The sequence below is a fragment of the Dreissena polymorpha genome, chromosome 6 (genome assembly GCF_020536995.1).
Source record: "Dreissena polymorpha isolate Duluth1 chromosome 6, UMN_Dpol_1.0, whole genome shotgun sequence".
Taxonomy (NCBI): domain Eukaryota; kingdom Metazoa; phylum Mollusca; class Bivalvia; order Myida; family Dreissenidae; genus Dreissena; species Dreissena polymorpha.
The window spans coordinates 94,884,886-94,902,260 of record NC_068360.1 but is presented as its reverse complement, the minus strand read 5'-3'; the positions used below and the strand labels follow the sequence as shown (position 1 = coordinate 94,902,260).

At 33.3% G+C, this 17,375-nt stretch overlaps 2 protein-coding genes across 41 annotated transcripts in view; one reads left to right on the top strand and one right to left on the bottom strand.

Annotated features, from left to right (window-relative positions):
• LOC127834857 (uncharacterized) overlaps nt 1-15,778 on the bottom strand; it is a 231,979-nt gene extending 216,201 nt beyond the window's left edge. The window contains exons 1-12 of one of the 11 annotated variants that reach the window (XM_052360934.1): nt 15,612-15,764; nt 15,111-15,449; nt 12,229-12,534; nt 11,744-12,034; nt 11,255-11,542; nt 10,856-11,161; nt 10,469-10,759; nt 9,971-10,255; nt 9,218-9,505; nt 8,824-9,138; nt 8,385-8,675; nt 8,148-8,255 (exon numbers count right to left, since the gene is read on the bottom strand). In XM_052360934.1, coding sequence (XP_052216894.1) covers nt 8,148-8,255; nt 8,385-8,675; nt 8,824-9,138; nt 9,218-9,505; nt 9,971-10,255; nt 10,469-10,759; nt 10,856-11,161; nt 11,255-11,542; nt 11,744-12,034; nt 12,229-12,534; nt 15,111-15,449; nt 15,612-15,669 — 3,166 coding nt within the window. In that variant the 5' untranslated portion in view covers nt 15,670-15,764. Of the gene's footprint in view, nt 1-8,147; nt 8,256-8,384; nt 8,676-8,823; nt 9,139-9,217; nt 9,506-9,970; nt 10,256-10,468; nt 10,760-10,855; nt 11,162-11,254; nt 11,543-11,743; nt 12,035-12,228; nt 12,535-15,110; nt 15,450-15,611 lie in introns of all 11 variants that reach the window. The other 10 variants (XM_052360935.1, XR_008028257.1, XM_052360939.1 and 7 more) reach the window with 10 other exon arrangements.
• LOC127834861 (uncharacterized) overlaps nt 1-17,375 on the top strand; it is a 296,874-nt gene that overhangs the window by 255,056 nt on the left and 24,443 nt on the right. The gene's annotated exons all lie outside the window — the stretch shown is intronic.

Genomic DNA, 17,375 nt, shown 5'->3' with positions numbered 1-17,375 from the left:
ACCTGATGATTGACGCCATAAATAACCTTAAAAAGAAAATAAACTTGTGATTAGAGACTATGAGAATATTTACATAATATACGATAAAACAGTTAAATGAATTAGGGTTTTCTTTATGCTTACATCGATACAAATATTAGTATTGGCAAGCTGCCTACAATCACCTTATATCGAATTTGGATTATAAAACATTTAACTTGATAAAACTCGATTGTTTATGTGTGAATCAAGTAGACAAAAAGTAAACGCGTTTCGGTACATGTCATTGTATGGCACAATAACGTGAGAATTATAGTTCATTTTCAGATGGACGAATCCTTATGTTATATTTCTGCGAATGAGTGGCAATGGTTCTTCAATAAATTGGTCTTCCACTCCCCCCCCCTCCCAGATGCTCTGCGAAATGGTGCTGTCTGCGTCAGCGACGACTAATGTTGAGTTGACATTGGCCGTGGGCGTCTCTAACATGTGCACGTTATTGTTTTTGTCCTTACGAAGTCTCTACAATCGCTGGTATGGCAACGTGAAGTAATGTCAGCTTCATACTCCGGGAACATTATCTTCGTAATTGTTCTATTCCTTAACGTTCATCATCTGTTTGAATGTATTAGGCTTTTATTAGTCGGTTAAAGTATGATGACCATAATCTGGTAGACAATTACAAATCTGATAATACAGCTTTATGATATTGAGATTTAAGATATTTTAAGAAGATTTTTTAATCTTACGTTGACTCATTTCAAAACCACTAAATGTAATAAAAATGTTTACACCGCGAGCGGAAAAGTCCACAGATTTGTAAGTGCCGATCACTCGTTGAAATGACGTTCGTTTACATTCTATTAACGTCCCTGTTGTCCAACTGAAGAAAAAGGCATTTATGCTACACATACAATTATTGTATAATTCATTGATTGCCATATTGGCATGTAATATAATGTCATAACTTTTATGTGAACTAATATTTTGCAGGGAACGCAGTTTTACGAAAGCTTTTGATGCGAACCGGGTTTCTGTTTTTTATACAATAAGTCTGTTCTTCAGATTTCAAAGTTTTACTACACTTTTTGTTATTTGTATCGGTTATGTTGTCCACACTATGCATTCAAGTTCGTAAATAGATGTTTCTTCTTGGCTACAAATGAGGTTTGAGGCCCTGAAACCCGACTTTAGCCTCCAACAAAGCTATGATTTCGATTGACAACTTCAAGGTGCTTGTCCCTGTTTTTTAAGAATGTTTTGCCTTGTGTCTAACGCTTGCGTAATGTGCTTGACTGTTTGACAATTGGTCACTACCTCGAGCTGATATTAAGTTATTTCATTAGATGGTGCAGCTCATTTTCCCCTCTGTTTATACGTGTTTAAAAATATTAATCAGTTTCAAGGCGTGCAAATATCATGTTGATATTTTGGTTCCTGTTTAAGGTAGTTTACTGTTCAAGGGTATTCTTTTGAATCCCTCCTCTCATGTTAAGTCATGTTATCAAATTCGTAAGAACTTAGTCAACACAACGTTTTATAAGTGCAAACATAAAAAGATCGATAAATACAAATATATAAAATCTATTAGACAAATGTCAGCATTTGCTTATCGATATCTTTAACTTAAATATGAACATGAATGAAACTTATTACATATTATACCGTAAATATCATTTAATTGTTTGTTAAACATACATTATTTCGTTCAAAGTAATTCAGAACAAACAGGTTCACTCCGATACAGACAAGTTTTAAAATAATTGTTACAGAACCAAAAAATGCGTCGATGTGTTGTATGAACGAGTATATAGAACGTTTTGGAGATTTCCCGACAGCGTTTTTGTCTGACTTTGTTTACATGTAAAAAGCAGCTTATTTGCAACTCTTATATCGCTGATGCTCTGATGCTACTTTTGACATTTTTAGTATATTTTGTATATATCTTACAGACAAATTATTCATCTTATTCGAAAAGCTCTGTACAAATGTGTGACTTGAAGAGAAAATGGCTTCGCTGTTGGCGAACCTGATACTAATTATCATAAGATGTCAACACAGTTGATTCCAAAAAATTATTATATCAATTAAGTTTCGTATAACTACCATCTGGAATATATTTAATAAAAACAAACTGCAACTATTTTCTTTGCGTCTAAGGCTTTTTTATATGCCTGGTAGGTATTTTATTATCATTTTCACACTTTGCTTTGTGTATGATATTTCCAATTAAGCGTCACGTCATTTTGTATTAGCTAAGGCGCTTTCATCTTTACCAGTTTAGTTGATAATGAATTATTTAAAATTATATGTTAAAGTTTAAACTTTGAAAAGTTTGGACACAAACGGCATTGAATTTCGATTGCGGATTAAGAATACAATTACAAATAAAATACTTATAAAAAAATCGTAATGTTTAAACTTGTTCACTTACTAAAAACAAGTCGTGTACGCTTTATCTACAACGCTACAGTCGTTGGGATAGGTCAGCATTGATATGAGACAGCGTTCATGCGGATTATCGGACGTCCTAGGGACTTCCACACTTTGTAAAATGGATGTACGACTGAAGTTGGTGGGCGTTATTTACGCCCTGACATCCACTAACGGTAGCGCTGTAATACATGATGCACTGTGTTGACTATATGGTTTTTACACATACCAACTAATGTTTTGTAAATTTTGCTTCAGAGTAATTTATGCATACACCCAATATACTGGGTTCATGTTTGTATTTTAATAATAATAAAAATGCATCGTGACGCAAGTATAATACTATTTATATTGTCTAGTAATCACAACAACTTCATTTAAATACAAGCGTATGTCACTTAAATTCAACATTTATAAAACATGTTGACCAACCTTATTCATACACTATATCATTTCATGCACTTACAATTCGCTGTTATGTGTTTTACCCACTGTTGTTTTCGATCATATATCAATCTTACAATATTGATGCAAGTGTTTCTAATAGCCCCATCACAATCTCTGTACCTTTACTTATCTGTTACAATTGCGAGTCTGGTATATAAACAACAGTATTACAGTTGCAACTTTACTTATATAATATATCAATTCAACAAGTTACGCGTGATATTCCATGTAAACGATAATTCACACTTTCTGTTATGAAACAATACATAATGCTTACAAACAATGGTTTGCTTATGGTGTGTTGGTTTTTCTTGAACATTTTGTATTTTATTTTGCACACGGGCGTCAAGTGATCGTGGAACAATAACACCACCTTGCACTGACTATTAACAGTAAAACCGGCTATTGATCTGCAAATGCACCGCTATATAAACATTGATGTCAAAAGATGGTAATGGTGATGGTGGCGGTGATGATAGTTATGATTTAATAATGATTAGGATACACATGAGGGCAGTGGTAGTAGAAGTGAAGCTAATTATAATACATAATAATGAGCGAGAACGGTTTTGGTATTATAATTTGAATTAATATTGTATAGTGTTTGACATGAGACCATTGAGAGTCGACAGGCGTTAGTGATGTAAAAACGTGCGACAATTCGACATGTTCATGACTGACCTAACTCTCAAAAGAAATCTTATATTTAGTTTTGCCTTTATATTGGTATTGATACAAATATAATCTTGTGTACATATAATATAAATAGTTATGCCGTTTTAGAATGTTTAAAAATTTTACTCGCAGTCTATAACTTGTAACTGATTCTAGAAAACATAAACGCAAAACATCTTACCATTCAATTAATCAACATGTGTCTGTCCATTTGAATGAACACTGCGTTGGTATGTCTTGTAACGTCTCTGTTCATATTAACCTGATAACCAATCTTTTAAAATTACAGTAACGACACGTATTCCGTAAATCTTGGTCACTTCCGTTACACCTAGATTGCCTTACATTGTCAATCAATATGTTTTTAAAACCAGCTCATTCAGTCAAGTTTCCCATATATCATATTTAAAACGGAGTTGTTACTTTGGGAAAAACGACGCTTATGGTTAGTGATCTTGAAACATTTTTTTACGGAAAGAACTAAATTGTTTCGTGGATAAAAACTAAAGCAAGTAATATCAACATACAGAGAAATACCTAGAAACAAAAAACTATTCGATGATACACATTGTATACTAAACTAATGTCAATATCCAACATATGCAGTGGTCAAGAACGATTCGGACAGTTTTTAAAGAGTGCTATAAAAGGCTCTTTTGTCTGAAGCATATTGTTGACGACACTCGACAAACGATGGTCAACGCCGAACATAAAACAGCTTACCACCACAATAGCTGACCAATAGCATCTCACTGAAGGGTAAATATGACCAAATAAAACGTATCTTATCAATACTATTAGATAACTATATGACATATTCACCTTAATGTGTAAACGGTGCCGATATATTTTAAGAACAAACGGCAAAATGTGGACCGATGTTCGCGTCCTAAAACTATTGCAAAATAGAAAGCGAAAAAGTAATGAAACACATCAGAGCTGTATAACGGGTACGAGTTTCATTAGCGTGTTAAGTATAGCGTAAAAATAAGCCTATTGTCCGAAAGCGATGTCGCAATACATGTGTATATATACAAGATCATTGCCAAGGTCAAAGTTGCATTACAAATGAATATATAAAACAAACGCCAGACTTAACAGGAAGTGTCGCAAATAATAATTACCATCCGAACTTCACTAATAAAAACTTTATGGTGTATCTTCATATCATAGTTCCTGTTCTTATGTTGTAGATGACCCATGTAGTACAAAACAAATACTTTAAGTGTTTTGATCAAGCTTTACACTGTCGTTATTACTTCCTTCTTTTCTATATATTTGCAAAATAAATACGAAACGGTCGAACGTGTCTTCAAATTGTACACATATTTACGTCCGCGTGTGTATATATAATGTTGTCTAATATAACCGTGCTATCATTACCTTTTTTTAAACTCAAACATTTTTAAACATGTCTTAGCTATCGTTAAGAAATAATGTAAAACGTTAACGTTTTTGAAATGGTGCATTCTATTAAAAAGAAGGTCTAATAATAGTTATTATAAACAATTGCCATGGATTAAGGTTTAAATACGATGTATTTGCATTTTAGATTTTATTTGGACACAGATGAGTCGATATCTCCTTTTTTAATTTGACATTTACAACAACAAAACCCTACTCCAATCATTTGCAAACCACTTGCGATTGATTATGGAGTGGATAGAACTGAATAGAAAAGAAATGATCAAGCGCACTATACATTACTCTATAATATTGTAATAGATAAACATCAGCCGCGTACTATCAGTTGTTTTCATAACTGATCAGTCGTAAGTGAGTGAATATGAAGCGGCGACTGGAAAACAACATTTTAACAATACAATCATATCGGTATTATTATAGAATATAAGTTATTTTTCTTTGATATGTCAGTGTATATATTGAAGATGTTTTACTTAAACAACATGCTTAATGTATTGAGTTCATGTAAGTTAAAGTAGAAGGTCTAAAACTTGGTTGAAGTTGGTCACGTGCATATCTGTCAATTGATAGCTCACTAATTTCTTTCCAGATTTGTTCACTTAAATAAATGTACATTAAATGTTAGAGTTGTTACCCAAAATACAATGCTCTCTATAACGGACTAACGGCATGTGAGCAGTTTTGAATGTAAATTCATGTTATATACTTTTATTAATCGTGCAGCCGACTAAGATGGAGATTCTGTCTATGCACACAAATTTGTTCAATACCTAATTTCCGGTATATACGTGTTTTGAGATGTAGTGAACGTCTGTTAAAGGACGTAAATAGACCTAACCGATATATATTAAGTTATCAAGCGATCTTGGGATCGTTGTTATTTTCTTCCTCATAAATGTATATGTATATTTTCCTTCCTGTATTAATTATTAAGTTTAGTTCGTACACTAGTCTTAACCTTTTTAGCGAACACGCATCATGTAAACTTTGGAGGCAGACAGACGACTTGCAAGAAAGCCAGTACGCGTTCAACTTAGTAAACGCAATTCTAAGTAGATATGTGGTATCCTCACAACGGTAAGAAATCAGAAAGTGTGTGATATTGTAAACAAATCAAACCATACGCAGAAAGTATGAATTTGCATTCATTATTCTGATGTAATAGAAATTAATGCAACCCGAAAGACATTATACGAACAGTAATTAAGATCCCTGCATTTTTTATAAAATCGTCCTTAAAATACATCTGCTATATTAGGTTATATTATATAATGCTATTTCTTGACTGCATAGCACAATTACACTTCACATGTTTCTTCCTAAATATGCTATATAAGGCGGTTGCTGATACTGATTTAAATATATATATATATATATATATATATATATATATATATATATATATATATATATATATATATATATTGTTGTTTTAATTTTGCAATACGAGTGATTTTATTTTCAATGTGTCCCGTCTTGTATCCTCAAAACGCGCACTTGAATTCATTTCGCCGATAAATGAGCGGAATGAATTGATGCATTATATTAATAGTGACACAAATGCTTATATGATACCGTCAACAATCAAAAAGGCTTTACAAAGTAGTCATTAGCTCCTAAACCAACGGAATCATTTATTGTTAACACACGTATTAAATCGGTTCTACATGATGAGAAATAATGAAATGTTGCAAGAAATAACATATGTGGACTGTAAATATTGTTGAAATGTATGTCCATAATGTCGAGTACATAATTTTCAGAAACTTTCAAAACGCATGAGTTTTAAATAAATCAATTTCACTTAACTTTCTTTTTATTTGTCAACCTTGGTTTTAAAAAAGTATCAGAAAACGTTGTTGAGCATAAAAACAATCACTAGTTAAATGATAAAACGCAAACTTGCAGCTATTTGGAACGATATACATACCAGAGTTTTAGATACAACGAAAACACTTTAAATACATATTTTAATATCAGGTGAACTGATTTAAACTTTAACATAACTGTCCATGAGAGAGCGATTTTCTGTTATGTGCATTATACCATTTTTTTTAATAATGTAAACTTATAGAAAGTACACAAACAAATTTTGGTGCTATATATTACTATATATATATAAAGCAGATTCTAAAATCCCTACGTAAACAACAACACCGGAGGCCATTTGTTCATAAAATGCAGGTTTATACTTAAAACAAACTGAATATAACACATTATGCTATATGTACGGTATATTTTACACCAACAAATTCAAATTGATATACATAAAAATGATCCAATCCGATTATAAAAAGCATTAAATCTATATACAATTACTACGCAACACATTCGGTAAAGTTATTGAGTGAACAGCTGTAAATTTACGTATTCCGGATTATTTGCTGACTCATCAGTTTGACACGATACAGATATCTTTGCAGACGAAGTATTGACTTGTTGAGAAATACAGGCCGAAATCCTCAAGTATTCGTGACATTCAAGCTCCTCAAGCGTTTCGTACTGATTGGTATGACGGACCTGGGATGAGTCTGGAAGAACAACGAACGATAATTAAAGTGGATATCACGGTGAATATGGTCTGACAATTTCAACCAACAATAAACAACGCAATTCATACGATGTCAATATCCGTATTAAGTAATGCAAACGTGAAGCCTTGCCGATTCTACAGGTTTCATAACTTCCATCTGTTGTAGAGGTGTCGTTGTTGCCCCTGAATACAAACAGCGTGAAACTACTGAATAGTAAATGAGTAGAAAACATTGTTTGGAATAGGCAATAGTTAACGGGTCACCTTAATACATATTTTACGATAAAACGTTCACAAAACACCTTCCACCTACCAGATATGGTACCCCCCCCCTATGTCTTACACCATGATCAGGACCAAACACGTGTTTTAACGCTATTACAGCATATTTTTAATATGCACAAGCGAATGCAAACTTAACAAATTAAGGTGCAAGTATACATTCACTTACTGTTCTCTGACCAGATCTTCATACCGCCCAACCGAGTTCCTATTCACTAGGCATCGATGTGTTGCGTTTAGCCCTGTAATAACTGACACGTACAAAGCAACATAACACTAGATCTAGTTTCGTTTTAGTACCTTTATAACAGTATTGTCCATGTCATAATCCTTGTATTTTATATATACATATGCCTGATCTGGAGCAATTTACCTTTTATTCTGTGTCTCCATATAACAACTATAACGGCGACGATTAATACAACTCCTGCAGCACCACCAATCGAACCCCCAATAGCAGATGAAGTCGACCCCTTATCAACTATAATTGCACATATATTGTTAAAGACTTGTGTAAATATATTGTGAAAAGAAGATTGGTACAATTCAAATTGTCGATGGTCAGACACACGTTTGGATTTAAATAAATATGAGAAGACGTAGCTATTACCTGCATCGACGAGCGTCGTTATGTTTATTGCTTGAGTCCAATCCGACTCTCCAATTTTGTTTTGAGCCCGTATTTGAATTTGGTATGTAATCCCAGACGCTAACCCATCGATTGTCCATATATGTTTCGAAATGTTTATGGGAATAATAATCCAGCTGCCATCGCCTAATACTTTGTACCTTATAGTAAATGTTTGAGTTTCCCCGCCATTGAAACCTGGAATCCATTCGACGATCAGTTCCGTTTTCCCTATTCTGCTTATTTGCGATTCTTTCGGAATATCCGGTTTAGCTATGATATACAATCAGTTTGATAAATGAATATGACAATTCAATTATATGCATTATATCATTCGATTGTTAAACATATGTTGAACGAAACGATCTGGAACTTAAATGGCAAATAAATTATAGGGTAGTTCAATGACTTATGAACATACACCGCGCTTTTAAAGTGAACACTTCCATCGTTGAACCCAGTTTGTTAGAAACGTTCACCATGTAGTCGCTATAATCTTCAAGTTGCACATGGACTATATTTAGCTGTATCTGCATGCTATCATCAGAGAGTGTGATCAGGAAGTTGTTGTCATCTGATAAAACCCTCCAACTATCATTCTCTCGTTTGTACCAAATTACATCTTGTAAAGTCGGTTTAGGATATGCAATTATTGTGAATGTGAACAACACAGAGTCGTTCGGTGCGCTGGACAATGTTGTAGTTGGAAGAGAAAAAGGCGATGCTCTCGGTACACCTGTAAAAAACGAGTATATGGTAATGTATATTTATTTCAAGTTAATACACTACTATTTAGTTTAATAAGATACACTTACAGTAAACTAAAAGAGCAAATAACTGTCTCCCTTCGTTATAACGATTGTCAGCCAAGCATGTGTAGTTTCCAGTATCATATTCGCATTGTGCTTGTTGAATGCGATATTTAGCTTCACGTCCTTTTATTTCAACCATGATGCTTTCATTTCCACGGGTAGTATTCATTACACGAAGCACAGGCTCGGGGTCACCATCTGCAACACACAACAGATCTACTGTCTCACCCTGGTTAACAGCGATGCTATTGTGTGATTGATTTGATTTGAATTCCCGTACATATGCTCCGTCTGGAAAAGATGTGTTTTTATTTTACTTTTAACAACAATAATTCAATAGGCAACGTGTAGATACACAAATAAATGGACATTGGATGATTACCAGTAATTTATATAAATATTTCAGCAATAATTGTATTTTGCACAGTTATTAATATCGCGTATGTGTTTAATTTAAAAGAAGCAACCTGTGTGACAAACAAAATATTTCGAGTTACAAACAAGCTGAATACAATGTTTATCCACCTATCTCATCGTGTTACCTATTGTAAATATATGCATTATACACATCATGTTTCTCAAGTTTTTTTCCAAACGACGGAATAATTATACAAATATACTGAACATGTTTTATTCGCATGATTTGATAACACATAATAGTGTATATAAAGTCAGCATAATTATATTGCTATATTTATTCTTAAATGATTTAAACACCTGTGTTAAAATGTTTATTTAATCAATTTTTCATCTTACATTCAACATTTATATAGACTGTCGACTGACTTAATCCGTATAGCACTTCATTAGTTATTGGTTGCATTCTGTTCGAAGCATTGCACTGGTATTCCCCTTCATCTGCCAATCTAATGTTGTTTATTATAAGTGTTTTTCCAGTACCAATCACTCTGCCAATGTCCTTCCTTATCCATGAATAGATTGAGGCTGGTGGATTACCAACAAGAGTCAAATTGCACACAACTGTGAGAGAATTGTTCAGTAGCACGGTTTGGTTCTGGAGACTTTGAACATCAGGCGGGTCTGTATAATCAAGTTGGCGTATGCACTTAATTAAAGTACGCGATATTATTTTGAAAAAATATGCTGATGACCGTTATTAGATTATTCATATTATAAAGTTAAATGGCTAAACAAAAAGTAATAATGTTTAAATAACGGATAAATACATAGAATAACATTTAATGCTCAATCTATAAGCAGACATGTTCAATACTAATGCACATATGTACTCACATAACACTTCCATTGAAACGGTTACAAGTGTAGTCCCGACAACACTCTTTCCCCCACTATCTGTCATGGTGTTTTCTGCTTTACATGTTACATTTCTCTCTATGTCAGTTCTCACATTTCTTATTATCAGAGCATTACCTTGTTGTGCTACATGACCAGACCAAGTATATCGAGGAGCTGGGTTACTGCTGGCCGAACATAATATTTTGAACGACCATCCTTCAATAACTTTAAATTCATTCTTTATTGGAGTGACGTTATTGTACATCAATGCTATGGTCGAAGGGCCATCTTAAATGTATAACACATATGCAATTGATTTATGATGGTTTTATTAACAAAATTATACGATACCTTGTCAAAACTCACATGTAAACTTATACTTACAGAGTATATCAAGATTTGCGAAGGAAGTGTTACTGCCAATAACATTTCCTTTAAATGATGTATCCATAACATTTTTTGCCATGCAAATGTGCCTTGTGTTCGTTGTTCGCGTTACATTCACTATCGTTAAAATACTCCCTTTGTGTCCGGTATCCCAGGTGTATGTCGAGTTCGGAACACTGTCAACGGAGCACATCAAGATAATGGTACTTCCAACTATGACTTTAATTGGATCATGTAACGCATTCCAAAGTGCATCTGAGTTTGTAGGAATTGTGTACGTGATTGTAGGAACACCAGGGCCATCTACAGACAGACAATTTTGCAATAATGATTCAGCATATAAAGACATTAAGACAACATTTGCAATAAACTCTCAATATGTGCACCGGTTCTTACATAATACTCTCGCGGATACGTTTCTTGTTACATTAGACGTTGATATTACTCCATCAAATTCAGTCATAGTGTTTGTAGCTTGGCAAGTCCATACAGCATCATGCTGCACACTTATGACGGTTAATGTAGGTGAATCAATCAGTTGTCCATTCCAGAATACCGTAGCCAGGGGATTGGCGTCACTAGTACAGACTATGTTGATGTTGTCACCTCTCTGTACTCGTATTGTACTATTATTGATTTCTATGCTCTTGTCATTGCTCGATAACTTTGTAATGACTGGTGGATCTGTAATTGCAGATTTCACTATTTTTAATGTTATTACTGCGTTAACATTTAAGTGCAATGTCAACTTCTAAGGTGAGTATCTTTAAAGCTTTATTCACATTCTGACTTTTTTTTTCCATTTAGGAGCGATTATCTAATTAAAGATTTGTCCCCTGTTGTACCAAGAATTTCAATTATCAAAATGATTTTAATTCAACTTACACAATACGTTTATTTTTAATGCGATATTCTTCTCTGTAGCCTCTGCACTATTTATACCGTCAAATGTGCGCATAACATTATACGCCTTACATGACACGCTACCGTTATTGCGAGTGAATGTACAATTCAGAACAGCACCGGTAAATCGTCCGCCCGAGTAAGTCCAATTATACGAAGGTTGTGGATATCCGGTGGAGAAACAATTCAATTGAACGAGTCTATCCTCTCGTATTGAAAAATCAGTTGATATACTTAGATTGTTGATAGTCACTATTAGGTTAGAAACGGGGTCTGCAAACGATATATCAAACGAGTTAGTTTAAATACGGCTAAAGAAACTCATTCAACTATCGTTTTCTGAATGTCGGAAAGACATGTTCAAACAATCTGCAATAGACATAGCGTACCAATAGAAACAAAAAAAAAAACATTAAGTATTTGAAATGAAACACACACTACATTTAAAAAATTTGTTAAGTACTTACACTGTACTCGAATGCTTATGTTAGCTGATAGAACGTTACTAATGGATTTAAACTCATAACTTGCAACGCAGGATATATTTCCACCTATGTACCCGTTAGCGTTTGGTATAAATTGTAAATCACTTCTTGCGACGTCATCAATGTGCGAATAATAAGCAAGGTGTGTTATGTTTATGTTGTCGTTGAACCATTGAATACTAGCCACTGGCCGGCTTAATGAAGTGATGCATGTAAAGGTAGATACGACATTGAAAACTGGGTAAGCAACTGACGTCTCTGGTAGAATGGTTAAGGAAGTAAGTGGAACTGGAAAAATAACAATGCGATTTTTGTATTACCCAATAATTAAAATAGGCAAATTATTATGCGTTTAAATGAAATGAATGAGCTATATGTTTCAATATATTCGGATGTATTTGACATGATTCAATTTGATTTGATTTGTGGCACGCACATGGGTCAGAGTTTTACTATTAAAATTAATAACATGTGTAACATTATTTAAAAGATTATAATCATTGAAATTCATATACGGTACAATACAGCTCGTAACCCTTATACAATTCCCCATAGCGAAACCACCGTCGTTTCAGGCAATACTTTGAAAATAACACCATATGTGTTACACTATCTGCGGTGATTGCGGCAAAGCAACGCGACGTTAACTAGATTACTTTGTATGAAAACGTAAATGTCAGTTTACTTTATCATGCCCATGTTTATTAAATAATATGTGTGCATGAACAACGTTACAACATAGGTGCATTGAGTTTCCTTTATTTAAATAAAGAATCGGCAATTCAGTACAGATTCGCCACTTAACGTTACATTCTACACACAAAAAAATCATTTACATGTACAATGCCCATTGAACAGGTTTTCTTTAAATTGCATATTTACTTTAACATAAAGTTACCTGAAATTGTAATAATGAAATCCTCAATACTACAAGTATTACTTAAGCTTGTATTCTTTATCGTTAAGGAAACTGTATTCAAATAAACTAAATTAGATGTGTACATATTTTAAACAAACTTCATATGTTTTGTTTGCTAAAAGTACACAAGCAGACACGTAATCATACTTGGTATTACTTATTTATTATAAAGGTGTAAGAAATATGAGCAGTTGTATTGACGCCCGTCAGTAATATTTGCGCCCGTTATTAGAGGTGACAAGTCGCTACCTTTACACGGTTGTATATGCACATAATAAACCGGCGCAACACCTGCATCATTGGGATATGAAATGAAACGATACAAATATGTTTACAAAGTGAGTCTTCATTTCGGCCATTTTTTTCTAATCGATAAGTTTTGTGAAGACATATACATAAACCTGCTATCGGATGTAAAGTAAATAAATTGCCGCTGATGGCTGACGCGGCCAGCGATACCGACAGCATTTCGTTTTTAAGCGTGTTAAATCTCTAAGTTAACGCGCTCTTGAGGTTCACTATCGCGATATTTGTGCAATTATTTGCGTCGTCAACTCGTGGTTTAAGAACTGGCTACGATCTTTTATGTATATCAACATAACCAGAGTCGGTAGAATGTTTGGTTCATTATATTTGGCTTACTGAGAAAAAACTCACAGTTGTAAAATACAGTTAAATAGTTGCAGCAATCAAAAGCATATTTAATTTTGCTTTTTGGATAGTTTCAAAAAAAATAACTAGGCAACGTTCATGTGTTGGTTAAATAAAACCAAATATTCCCTTGTGAAATGTTATAGTAAACATACAGAATGTAATGTTGTATGGAACGGTAATTGCTACAAAATAACTCGAAATAACGAATATCAATTTAGGTATCAACTAACAATTTCAAAGAGTTTAGTTTTGAACACTAATAAGACGGTATCAGTGTTGTCTTTATTAACAATATGATGCAACATTTGTGTTATGCAGTTTGCTCTTGAAAAATGCTTTACCTTGACCGCGGATCTGTAATATTTATGCCAACCTTTTAGGATTCTTCCAATATTGACACATATAAATCTAATGATATTTCAAATTAAATCGTGTTTTAAATTTCGGTGCGTGTATGTACTCAACGCATGATATGCAGTCAAAGTCAAGAGCTCATAAAAAAATGGTTCGTTCATCTTTATTTTTAAAATATTAACAACTACGATCGATTTCGCTTTATCTATTGGTATTTGTCAGAAACTTATAACCACATGTTCTTTTTTGCAAACAAAATTATTTATTAAAGTAAAGAACTCTTGGAATAGCTTTCATTTTTTTAAATTAATAACCTGTTTGGGGTTTTATTCCAATAAGGTTTATAATTTGATCAAGGGATGAACTGCATTTGACTACCCCCCCCCACATTACAATATCGTCCTAATTAAGTACGTACAGATTCCCCATGGATGCGTTGATGACACTGAGCCCGAATGAACTAAGTCCAGTTTTCAGAGGAAAAGTTTAAAAAAGAAACTTGCAAATAATTTTCAAAGTTTGTCTTTACATTTTGAAAGATAACATTATAAAATGTGGACATGTTCTAAGATATGTATGATGAAACTGGTAACACACACGCGTATTGCAAGCTATTGGTGATCCTAGTACGCAAATATAATCGTAATTGAAAACAAAGTATACTCGCAGTTTTAACCGAAATCATCATTGTGTACATATGTACAATTGAGAGTAAAATATAATATAAACTGTTGTCACTTTCCTAATTTTGCATTTTACATCCGACATGTTCACAAATGAACTTTTAAAATTTATTCCAAAGCTTATACAAGTAATAACCAATGAAACCGTCATTTGTAGCAGACGTTAGAACTTGTTATTTACACTATTATAGAAACAACACACAATTGAGTACCAGAGTGATTGATAATAAGACAATGACATATCGATAACTTACATATTAATCTGATTGTGTAGCTTTTGCTTATGCTTAAGCCAATTCCATCGAAAGCTTTGCAGCGCCAGCTTTGTCCGTCATTTCTTGAATTCACCGACTTTATAGAACACGAGTAGACGTATTTTGATAAACAGGAACAATCCATAGCATTGTTGTCAGTACGACACAGATGATCAGCATCTAACCATTGAGCAATGACCTTTTCCTCATCTTTTGATCCTTCTTTCATCCACCAAACAACAGATTTCGGCGGGAATGACGTGGAACATGTTAACGTTATGCTATTGTTGACGAAGACATCATTTACATCCACAGTCAATGTCGGCGATGCTTTGTACCCTTTATTAAAATAAATTCTATATCTGGTAAACAATTAGTACACACACGTGTTATCAAAATGCTTATATCGTACGCATTTCAAAGATAGTTTCAAATTTCCTATACAATATAGAGTAGATTTACTTACTCATTACTTAACGAAGCGAGCATATTAAAATTTACCTTTCAATAAGAACAGCTCAATTATAAAACAAATACAATTAACTACGGAGAAACCCATAGCTCATCATTCAAGGTGATAAAATAATCCTTCATGCAAAACAATCTACGTGAAATGCTAGTCGGTCATACAAGGAAATTTAAGTATCGGACTTGTATTTACAATTATGTTATCTTTCCTATCCCGGAAAATAAATGAGCATCATAATTAGACATGTGCTATACAATAATTTTGATTAAAGACCAACTGTATTATGTTTTGCAAAATTTAATTATGGGTGTAAATATACGAGTTAATGTATCATTCTTTCAGTATCCGTTGATTATCTTGCTATAGTTAATTATGGATATGTATACGTTTATATGTCAATAATACAGACACAGTGTGTACAATTCAATGTACATTTATCACAGCAAAACACATAGATATAAACCTTTCGGCTAACATATGATATCTGCAGACAATAATGTTTTGCATTTGACGCCTCATTGCACCTGCGTTATGACTTTGCTTGTCATGCTATCATTTATATCCGGTTTTAATCAAGTATATTACGTTCTCCATTAAACAACGCCATATTCGGACGGAATAACTGAGAGACGCACGGACGGAAAAATATGATGGTTGGTCAATAAATGTATATGCTGGCTTTTAAAGATTAAATACATAATGACTCATTCTTACAAATAAACATGCCGTCTAAACTAAACAACAATGTTTACAAAATGAGCACTGAACCATGATCGCCCTACTGCGTGGTTACCAATATTGACGTAGACGACGTCGCAATTATTTATGTACATATGTAGTCGAAAACAGTCTCAAAAAATAAAAATGTGTATATTTTCTTATTTAACTTTTGGCTGAAATGACCTCTCATCATTTAGACATTACTTTCTTCAATGAAATGCATATAGTTGTGAGGATTGTTTAGTGAAGCAAACAGTAAAGGTGTTTTGTTATCAGGTTTGCAGATTGTATTGGTTAATCTGCTTATCAAACTATTGTTACTAAAGTTATTAATTAAATATAATAATAACGTTTAAGTCAATATCAGATAAGAATGTCGGATGGATTGATTATTCAATGAAACGATGTGAAAAGAAACATTAAAATGGATACTGAACTCTTATATGGGCGTTCATAACACGGGTGGTACCGCATCGCAACAAGTGTATAGCAAAATCATTATCATTAACTTGGTTGTAAACACATAAATCAATGCTAATTGAAAAAGGATAATAACACCAAGATCAGTTTTAAGTGGCAGAAATTACTTATCTGTTGAAAACTGCCATATATATAGCAAATAAGCAAACATTAAAAATGCCACCAACCGATACGTTATATGTGCATTATCAGATTTAGAAAGTGACAATCTGAGAATAAATTGAAAAACTAATGTATACCGATGAGCGAACTTTCTGCAGATCTAAGAGTACATACGGCGAATCACATACTTTCGATCTCATTAAAATAATGTACAAATAAGCATATAGTTTGTAAAATTATATGGGCGCCATTAAACTTCCTATATTTTGTAACAATAAAACTATAAAAGGCGTCATTCCCTTTTCTGAAATAGCACAAATACGCAAATGCTTATTATACTATCACAAAACACGTAAACCTGAATCAATTATATCATGTAGTGCCCAATGCAGCTAATACGATGAAGCCAAACATCGCACATGTTAATAGAAAATGCGTTATTTTTGTAAACAAGCAAGTAATTATACTACCACATTACTTAACATTTAAAGTGT